This window comes from Aureococcus anophagefferens (assembly GCF_000186865.1).
Source record: "Aureococcus anophagefferens unplaced genomic scaffold AURANscaffold_2, whole genome shotgun sequence".
Lineage (NCBI taxonomy): Eukaryota > Pelagophyceae > Pelagomonadales > Pelagomonadaceae > Aureococcus > Aureococcus anophagefferens.
In genome coordinates this window covers 265,440-275,033 of record NW_008705562.1, presented here as the reverse complement: position 1 = coordinate 275,033, position 9,594 = coordinate 265,440, and the positions used below count along the sequence as shown (strand labels likewise).

At 73.7% G+C, this 9,594-nt stretch overlaps 4 protein-coding genes across 4 annotated transcripts; 1 reads left to right on the top strand and 3 right to left on the bottom strand.

Moving 5' to 3' along the window:
- Positions 1 to 363: 363 nt before the first annotated feature.
- On the bottom strand, positions 364 to 2,254 carry AURANDRAFT_70646 (hypothetical protein; the record flags this gene model as incomplete). The annotated part of the gene is made up of 2 exons (XM_009034694.1): positions 364 to 1,341; positions 1,895 to 2,254. The coding sequence occupies one exon, from the start codon at positions 1,223 to 1,225 to the stop codon at positions 431 to 433; it is 795 nt and encodes a 264-aa protein (XP_009032942.1).
- Positions 2,255 to 3,825: 1,571 nt separating this feature from the next.
- AURANDRAFT_19633 (hypothetical protein) lies at positions 3,826 to 4,371 on the bottom strand (the record flags this gene model as incomplete). The annotated part of the gene is made up of 1 exon (XM_009034693.1): positions 3,826 to 4,371. A coding segment is annotated over one exon (546 nt), but the record flags the coding sequence as incomplete, so codon positions are not given.
- A 330-nt stretch (positions 4,372 to 4,701) lies between these two features.
- Positions 4,702 to 5,412, bottom strand: AURANDRAFT_52186 (hypothetical protein; the record flags this gene model as incomplete). The annotated part of the gene is made up of 1 exon (XM_009034692.1): positions 4,702 to 5,412. The coding sequence occupies one exon, from the start codon at positions 5,410 to 5,412 to the stop codon at positions 4,702 to 4,704; it is 711 nt and encodes a 236-aa protein (XP_009032940.1).
- A 158-nt stretch (positions 5,413 to 5,570) lies between these two features.
- On the top strand, positions 5,571 to 8,710 carry AURANDRAFT_61025 (hypothetical protein; the record flags this gene model as incomplete). Its single annotated transcript, XM_009035248.1, has 2 exons — positions 5,571 to 7,667; positions 8,114 to 8,710. 2 exons carry the CDS (start codon positions 5,571 to 5,573, stop codon positions 8,708 to 8,710), a joined length of 2,694 nt encoding a protein of 897 aa, XP_009033496.1.
- Positions 8,711 to 9,594: the final 884 nt, after the last annotated feature.

Here is a 9,594-nt window from a genome sequence, read left to right as displayed (position 1 = left end):
AGCGCTCGGCGAGTACGGGCGCATGGGCAACGACTACATCCAGGCGAACACGGACTTCAAGAACATGCCGCGCACCGAGATCATGCGGATCCAGAGCGCGGGGCAGCAGATCTGGTGGAACAACGTCGTGCGGAGCCTCGAGAACGGCGGCCCGAAGTCGCCGCCGCTCGCGGAGCCCTATCCCAAGTACGTCTGGGGGCAGGACACGTAAGTCGCGTGGAACGGTTCCCCTGTTTCGCCGCCCGCGGGCTCGACGCCCGCGTTCGCTGGTGTTTATACAGGCGCCCGAGCGACGAGATCATAGCGTGCGCGTCCGGCGCGGCGCGGCGCCGTCCGCGGATGCGCGCGCGGCCGGTCGCCCCTCATCCCGCCGGCTGTTACGAGCACGGCCCGCCGGCCTTGTTCGGCGAGTGGGCGCACGGTGCGCGCCCTAGGGCGTGAGGCGCGTGGGGTCGCGGGGGAAGCAGGACACCTTGCGGATGTTCGTGAGGCCGAGGTAGAGCATGACGACGCGCTCGAGGCCGACGCCGCCGCCGCCGTGGGGGAAGGCGCCGTACTTGAAGGCGTCCGTGTAGCCCTTGATGTCCTCGGGCGCGGGGCCTCCGTGGCCGCCGCCGCTGTGGCAGAAGTTGACGCGCTCCATGAGGAGCGCGTGGTCGTGGACGCGCTGGGCCCCGGACACAATCTCCTGGCCGCGCATGAACATGTCGAAGGAGTTGGAGAGCTGCTGCGCCGGGGGCACCTTGCCGTAGGTCTCCGGGTCGGGCATCGTGTAGAACGGGCGGATGCTGAGCGGGTACTTGTCCATGATGAAGAAGTCCGTGCCGTACTTGGCCTTGACGATGTCGCCGAGCGTCTTCTCGTTTTCCGTGGACAGGTCGTCGAAGCTGCCCTGCATCTCCTCCGTGACGCCCGCGGCGCGGAGGAGCTCGATGCCCTCGGCGAAGGAGATGCGGAGCGCCTTGGGGAGGAACTTGAAGGGCTCGAAGGGGTAGACCTGGGAGATGATGCCGAGCTCCTTGGCGAACTTGGACTCGAGGGACGAGAAGATGTGGGCGAAGAGCTCGGAGAAGACGTGGAGGATCTCGTAGTAGTGCTCGTAGATGGCCATCTCGAAGTCCAAGCCCGTGAACTCGCAGAGGTGGCGCCGCGTGTTCGAGTCCTCGGCGCGGAAGACGGGGCCGATCTCGTAGATGCGCTCGAAGTCGGCGCAGGCGCTCAGCATCTGCTTGTAGAGCTGCGGCGACTGCGCGAGGCAGCAGTCGCGGCCGAAGTAGTCGAGCTTGAAGACGGACGAGCCGCCTTCCGACGCGCCCGCGAGGAGCTTCGGCGAGTTCGTGCCCACGAAGCCGTTGGCGTCGAGGTAGGACGCGAAGAGCAGGGGCACGGCCGCGCGGACGCGCATGATCGCCTGGTTCGCGGGCGTCCGGAGGTCGATGACGCGGTGGTTGAGCCGCGTGTCGAGGCCCACGACGACCTCGCCGTCCTTGGGCTCGTTCTCGTTGCGCGACGCGTCGACAATCTGGAAGGGGAGGTCCGGGAGCGACTTGGACACGACGAAGACCGATTTCACCGCGAGCTCGACGTCCGACTGCGAGCACGACGCGACGTCCGCGGCCGCGACGACGGCCTCGACGTCGACGATAGACTCCGAGGGGATCTTGCCGACGAAGGCGATCATGGCCTTGGGCACGCCGGCGTCGCCGCCGGCCGCCGCGACGGCCTGGACCGTGAAGCAGCCCTGCCGAAGCACGAGGAACGCCAGGTTGCCCTTGGCGCGGACCGTGTGGAGCCGCGCGCGGACGAGCACCGTCGTGCCCACGGCCTCGTAGGTCACGGCGGACACGGGCGTCCAGACCTTGTTGCTCAGCTCCGTGGACATGATCGTGGGCACCTCGCCGAAGACGTCCGCGGACGCGGACGCGTCGGCCTTTGGCGCGGCCGCGCCCGCCTCGGCCTTCTTCGCGCGCTCGGCCATGCGCAGCTCCTTCTTGCTCGGCTTCTGGGCGCCGCCGCCGCCGCCCTTGGGCGCGTCGCCGCCGCCCTTCTTCTTCGCCTTCTTGTCGACGATGGCCAGCGCGTGCGACGGGTCCAGGGCCGTCAGCTCCTTCTTTAGCGCCAGCAGCGCGTCGACGGCCTCCTTGATGGCGCCGGCGTCGGCCTTGGCCGTCTTCAGCTCCTTGACCTTGGCGCCCTGCACGCCGATCGCCGCCGCGAGCTCTTCGAGCGACGCTCCCATCGTGGCCGCGAGTCGCTGAGGCAACAACGATCGCATCGCCGACCTCAAGCACGCTGCCCCATCCATCGAGACGATGCTCACGCCAGTCCTGCGCTGCTGCGCGTGCCAGGCCGAGGTGCCGACGGAGAACGGCATGCGCCACGTCTGCCCGAACTGCTCGACGGCCATCTGCGTCTCCTGCAGCAACGCGCTCGGGCAGAAGGCGCTCGCCGAGGGCCGCCACCCGCGGTGCCCGACGTGCTGGTGCGACCTCGTGCCGCCGCCCGAGGGCCACCACCTGCCCGCGCTCAAGGCGCAGGCCGAGCGGGGGTCGCCGGACGCGTCCTACGCCTGCGCGATGATGCTCTTCCGCGACGGCGAGCCCAAGGAGGGCCTGGCCCACCTCCGGCGCGCGGCCAAGGCCGGGCTGCCGTCCGCGGTCTACCACCTGGCCAAGTGCTACGACGACGGCTGGGGCCCCGCGGGCTGCCCCGTCGTCGCCCTGGGCCTCACGCCGGACAAGCGCAAAGCCGCGCGGCTCTACGAGAAGGCCGCGAAGCTCGGCCACCGGCAAGCGATGAACGACCTCGGCGTCATGCACCACGCGGGCGACGGGCTGCCCCGGAACCTCGAGGAGGCGGTCCACTGGTACGAGAAGTCGGGCACGCCCCAGTCGCTCAACGCGCTCGGCTGCGTCTACGTCCAGGGCGGGCCGACGGTGCCGCGCGACGACGGCAAGGCCGGGGACCTGTTCCGCCGCGCCGCGGAGATGGGCTCCCTCGTCGCGCGGTCGAACCTCGCGACGCCGCGCTGGCTCCTGCGGGCCCTGCTCGTCGTCGGGCCGTTCGCGTGGTACGTCCTCGCGCCCGCGGCCGTCGCGGTCGCCTGGCGCGGCGGCGCCGCCGGCCTCGCCAAGGCCGCGGCGGCGCTCGTCGGCTGCCGCTACGCCGCGGGGTTCGCGCTCACGCTCGCTGTCAAGCGGGCGGCGTAGGAGGTTAGAACGTCTCGTGGGGCCGTGCCGCGCGCGCGGCGAGGATCGTCGCGATGATGGCCGCGTCCTTCGTGTCCTGGTCCGGCGTGCGGCCCTTGCGGTCGAGGATGAGCGTCGACGCGCCCGCGTCGAGCAAGGCGGCGACGCAGGCCGGGTTCCGCTTGAAGGCCGCGAAGTGGAGCGGCGACTGGAGCTTGTCGTTCGCGAGGTTCGGGTCCGCGCCCGCGTCCAGCAGCGCCCGCAGCGCGTCGACGTTGCCGACGCGCGCCGCGCGGCAGACCGCCGTCGCGCCGAGGAAGCCCGGCGCGTCCGCGGCGACGCCCGCGGCCAGGAGGAACGCGACGCAGTCGGCGTGGCCCGCGTCGGCGGCCCAGACGAGCGGCGTGTTCGCGGACGCGTCGGGCGCCGCGAGGTCGGCGCAGGCCTGCAGCGCCGCGAGGTCGCCCGCGGCCGCGGCGACGGCCGCGGGCGTTTTAGGAATAGGCGTCTCGAACTTGGTGAGGGCCCCGGCCTTGTCGCTCGCGACCGCAAAGTCGCGGAGGAGCGCCTTCGGCAGCCCGGCGAGCAGCGGGATCGTGACGCTCGCGCCCTCGTCGCCCTTGCCTTCGACGAAGCGGCGGCCCGTGTCCACCAGGGCCGTGTAGGCCCCGGCCCTCTTGCCGAAGACGACGTCGTTCGACGGGCTGTCGCCGACCATCGCGAGGCTCGCCGCCGGCGCGCCCCAGGCCTCGCCGATGACCCTCAGCGCGTCCGGGTCGGGCTTGGGCTTCACGTTTGCGTCGTCGCGCGTGATCGCCGGCGAGAAGGGCGTCAGACCCTTGGGCGCCCAGAGCGCGTCGTGCAGGTGGTCGACGGTCGCCCGCGTGTTCCGCGTGACGATGGCCGTCGGAATGTCCATGGCCTGGAGCCACGCGGCGACCTCGGCGGCGCCGGGCATCAGGCGCAGCGTGCGCCGCCCCTCGGCCTCCATCTCGTCGATGACGGCGTTGGCCGCGTCCGCGTCAGCTGGCGGCATCTTCGCGATGGCCTCGAGGATGTCCTCGCTCATCGGCACGCCGCAGCGCTCGTACATGAGTTTGAAGTCGAGGTTGGGCACCGTGAGCGTGCCGTCCATGTCGAAGACGACGCCGCGGAGCACGGGCTTGGCGGCGTTCGTGCTCATGGCCGACATGCCGAGCAGCCTCGTGCCGAGCAGCCGCGATGCGATGCGCATGCGACGAGGCGTCGAGCGCGGCGTGCGAGAGGCTGCTGCGGCGCTTGTGGCGGTCTGAGTCACAGATCGAGCTGCTCGAGCCCTCGCGCGCAGCGCGCCCGCGGCGCCCGCGGCGCCCGCAGCCCGCGCGCCCCCGCGGTCGCGCGACTCGCAGGCGGGCCGCGCCGTCGGGCCGAGGCGCGCGGCGGCCCCGCCGCCGTCGCGTCGGCCGCGACGCGCCGCGTACCACCTCGTACCGCGCGGTCGTCGTTAGGTCGCGCGGGGCCGGCCCCGGCGCGCCTAGATGGTGTGGTACTCGCGCTCGACGCCGTCGGCGTTGATGCAGACGAGGCGGATGATGCCGCCCGAGGAGCCGTCGCGGCACATCGCGCGCGTGACGGCCTCCTTGACGAAGACCTTGCACTCCGCGAGGCTCATGTTCGGCTTGTAGGTGTGGTCGACGTGGCCGTAGATGTAGGTCGACCCGGAGCCGCCGATGGCGAAGGGCACCTTGAGGCACGTGCCTGCGGCGGCGCGGCGTCGGCGTCGGCGTCGCGCGCGCGCGGAAAAAGCGAAGGGGGGGCGCGGGCGCGCGCCGCCGAGGGGGATGACGTAGACGGAGCCGCCGTCGGCGTCGTCGTGGCCGGCGACGATGACGCCCGCGAGCAGCTGCTCCTTGTTCGTGTAGCAGATGCGCTTCGCGAGGTTCGCCGCGGTTTTGACGAGCGGCGGCTTGCCGACCTCGATCGCGTGGCTCCCGAGGTAGTGGCGCACGTAGTCGCTCACGGCCTGCGTGTCCGCCGCCGACCCGGAGCGGCACATGAAGATCTTGTCGTGGAGGTGGCTCACCTTGTCGGAGACGCGGTTCGCGATGTAGGTCCCCGTCGACACGCGGCTGTCGGCGCCCATGATGACGCCGCCGTCGTAGGCGACGGCCATGATCGTCGTCCCCGTCGACACCTCGCCCTCCTTCAGGCCCCCGCCGTAGAACTCCTGGCTGTTGAGGTCCATGGCGGCGCGCGACGACGGCGCGGTCGAAGACTCGCGGGCGCAGACTGGCCCGGGCGCTAGGCTAAGGTTGACGTCAAGACCGGTGCAAGTTAAGGCGCCGGTTTGATCTGTACGATGATAGACGTGTGAGAGGCTGCCCGCGGGCATTTCGCATCGCCATGCCGCAGAAGCGCCGCGAGGCCTTCGTCGCCGCGAAGGAGGCGCCCGCGGCGCTGAGCGCCCTCGAGCAGCTCGTCGCCGAGGCGGCGGCGGCCGAGGCCGGCGCCGCGCGGACGGCGAAGCGCGAGGCCCTGGCCGCGGTCCAGGCCGAGGGCCGCGCCTTCCGGGCGGCGCGGTCCGGCGCCCGGCGCGCCCTGGGCCGGCTGCGCGCGGACCGGCGGGGCGGCGACGACGCCGTCGGGCGAGCGCTCGCGGCCGTCGACCCGGTGGGCCTCCTGTCGTCCTGGGCCGCGTTCTGCCGCGCCGCGCCGGAGAACCACGACGTCGAGGCGCCGCGCGTCGCCCGGCGCTGCCGGGCCAAGTGGCGGCGCTTCGCGGCGCCGGAGGCCGCGTTCTCGGACAGGGGGGTGGCGCTGCTGGGCCCGGACGGCGAGCCCGCGCGGAACCGCGGCGCGCGCGCGCTCGTCGCGGCGGCGCCCGGCGCGCCGCCGGCGCTGGACGCCGTGTCCCTGGACCTCGAGAAGTGGGCGCCGCGGCGGGGCGACGGGTCGCCGGCCGTCGCGACGGCCGACGGCGGCGCCGCCGTCGCGTCGGCGCTCGCGGTCGGCGACGACGTCCGCCCCGCGGGCGCGGACCACTGGTGCACCGTCGTCGCCGTCGACGCCCTCCGGCGCCTCGTCGAGATCGCCGCGCCGGCGCCATTGCCCCGCGCCGTCGCCGCCGTCGCCGGCGCGGCGCCCGGTCGACGCGGCGCCGCGGCGTCGGCGCTCGAGCTCTTCGAGCTCTGGGGCGCGGCCGTGGCCCGGCCCGGGTCCGCGCCCCTGCTCTTCCACCTCCCGCGGCGCGACCACGCGCCGGGCCTCGCGCAGCTCGTCGCCTGGGCCGTCGAGGACGCCGCGGTGCCGGAAACGACCGCGCGGCGGCGGCGGCCGCGCGCCGCGGAGCTGCCGCCCTACGAGGCGCCGTTGCTCGAGCTCCTCCGCGCGGAGCACGGGGCCCTGGTCCTGCGCTGGGACCCGCGCTGGGAGCGGCGCGGCGGCGACGCGGACGGCGGCGACCGGCGGACCTGGGCCGACGACCGCGCGGAGCGCGGCCGCGTCAAGCTCGCGAGGCTCGGCGTCGACGAGGTCCGCGCCGTCATCCTGCGCGCGCACGGCCTCGGGGCCTACGCCGAGGCCTTCGCGGCGCTCAAGGTCGACGGCGCGGTGCTCCAGCGCGCCATGTCCGTCGGCGACGTCGAGGCGCTCGGCGTCGCGCGGCGCGCGGACGCGCTCCGCCTCCGCGACGTCCTCGCGACGCTCCGCGCCGACGGCGTCGCGGAGAAGGCCATCTGCCGCGCCTACGCGGCGCGCCGCGACGCCAGGGTCGTCCTCGAGCGCACGAAGGCCGTCGCGGGCGCGGCCGTCGTCCTCGAGCTCTTCCGGGGCGGCGCCTCGGCCGAGGCCGACGCGGGCGCCTGGGACGTCGTCCACAGCGGCCCCGGCGGCGGCTGCCGCGTCGCGGGCCTCGCGCCGGCGACGCGCTACCGCTTCCGCGTCTCCGTCGTCCACGGCGGGAAGCAGATCTCGAAGTTCGGCAACGTCGCGCTCGCGACGACGGGCCCGCCGCCGCCGCCGCCGCGGCTCAGCGCCTGGTTCAAGACGCCCCCGGACAGGAGCCGCGTCCGGGACCCGACGGGCGGCGGCTGGAGCGAGCGCACCGTCGAATTGCTGCTCGACGGCGCGCCCCCCTCGCGCGACGCGGTCTTCGTCGTCCTCATGCGCGACGACGACGACCCGGCGGGCGCCTGGGTCCGCTGCCACCGGGGAAGAACGCCGCGCGTCCGCGCGACGTCGCTCGTCGCGGGCCGCACCTACGCGTTCAAGGCCGCGTTCGCCGTCGCCGAGCGCGACGCGACGCCCTTCTCGGAGCCGCTCCGGGTCACGGCGCCGGGCGCGCTCCCGCCGGGCGGCGCGACCGTCGACGCGCGGCCCCCGGCGCCGGACGACCGCGCCGCCGCGCCGCCGCCGCCGCGGGACGAGCTCTTCGAGTCCGTCGGCGGCGGCGCGTGGCGCGTCGCCTGGTCCGACGACAAGCAGCGGCCCTACTACCACAACGTCACCTCGGGCCTCTCCCAGTGGACGCCGCCGCTCCGGGCCTGGGAGTAAGTTGCCGTCAAACTTGCACTGGCTTCGGAGTGCACTTCTGAGAGCCGTCCTCCGGGCAGGGCCGCGCGCAAGCCTGCTCGCGCGACGCAGGAGTGGACGCTAGCTCGCGAGTGGCAGCTCTGCGACCGCTCCACGCCTGCCTCCACGGCGAGCGCTGCAATCCTTGCCTGCAGGTGCGCCGCGGCGCTCTGAAACGACTCCAAACGCTGCCACGCCTGCCTCCACGGCGCGCGCTGCGATCCTTGCCTGCGCCTGCGCCGCGGCGCTCTGAAATACTCGAAACGCTGCCTGCGCGCTGCGCGCCGCCTGCCGTATCGATGGCGGCGATCATCGCGGGCTGCGGCGGCGCGACGGGCGCGGCGCTCGCGCGGCGCTTCGCGCGCGAGGGCCTCAAGGTCTACGGCGCGCGGCGGCGGCCGCCCGCGGGCTCGGCTGCTTCGGCCGTCGACTTCCGCGACGAGGCCGCCGTGGCCGCGTTCGTGGCGGGCGTGCCCGAGCCCGTCGAGGTCGCCGTGCACAACATCGGCGGCAACGTGCGGGTCCCCGTCGCGGAGACGACGGCGCGCGTCTACACCAAGGTCTGGGAGCTGTGCGCGCTGTCCGCGTTCCACTTCTCCAAGGCCGTCGTCCCCGGCATGGTCGCGCGGGGGCGGGGCACGGTGATCTTCACGGGCGCGACGGCGTCGACGCGCGGCGGCGCCGGCTTCGCCGCGTTCGCGTCGGCCATGGCCGCGAAGCGGGCGCTCGCGCAGTCGCTCGCGCGCGAGGTCGGCCCCCGGGGCGTCCACGTCGCGTCCGTGATCGTCGACGGCGGCATCGACACGGCGTTCGTCCGCGACCTGGTCGGCGAGGCGGCGTACGCGGACCTCAAGGGCCGCGACGGCCTCCTCGACCCGGACGCGATCGCCGACGCGTACTGGGCGCTCCACGCGCAGCGGCGGAGCGCGTGGACGCACGAGCTCGACCTGCGGCCCTACTGCGAGACGTGGTAGCGGGACGCGGCCATCCGTTCTCGGCCGGCGGCGCCGCGCGGGCCCGGCCGATGCCCCCTCCGCCCCACGAGAGAGACGAGGTCGCGCGGTCGGGCTTAGGGGAAGAAGCCGCGGGCCCCGGGGACGGGGTCACGCGCGGTCGCTGGGCCGGCCGCCTTGGCGCGGGCCGGGGTTGCGCCGGGGGGCGTCCTAGAGGCTGAACTTGCGCTTGAAGGACACGGAGGCGCCGACGGGCTTGCCCCAGGGCATCTGGACGTTGGTCGTCCAGAGGCCCTTGGAGCCGGCGTCGTCCCACTCGATCTCGATGGACTTGCCCGGGTTGGCGGCGACGGTGAGCTCCGCGTCGCCGTCGAGCTTGCGCGTGTACTCGTACGTCGCGGAGCCGCTGTCGAGGTCGAAGGTGGGCTTGATGGAGTCGTTGGCGTTGATGGAGTGGTCGATGGACATGGTGCCCTTGAGCGCGTCGCGGTTCGAGACGTCGGTCGAGTCGAGCTTGAGCTCGACGGACGTGTCGGCACTGAGCGCGAGGTTCGACGTGAGGCTCGCGACCTTGGAGACGAAGTTGTAGGCCGGGGCGACGTTGACCGTGCGGCCCTTGACCGTGACGTCGCGGGACGCCTCGACGTTCGTGAGGAGGTTGTCGCCGGCCGTGTCGAAGTTGGCCTCGATGGTGGTGCCCGACTTCTCGTACTCGACGTCGATCTCCGCGCCCTGCGACTGGACGTTGTAGGTCGCCGTCACCGCGAGGGGGTCGCCGCCCTTGGACGTCCAGCGCGTGAAGAGCGTGCGGGGCGCGAACTTGGCGCTGTTCTGCTCGTACGTCGCGCCCGCCGCGAGCTGGTCCGAGACCTGCGTCTCGACCTCGCCCTCGAGGTTCACGCCCT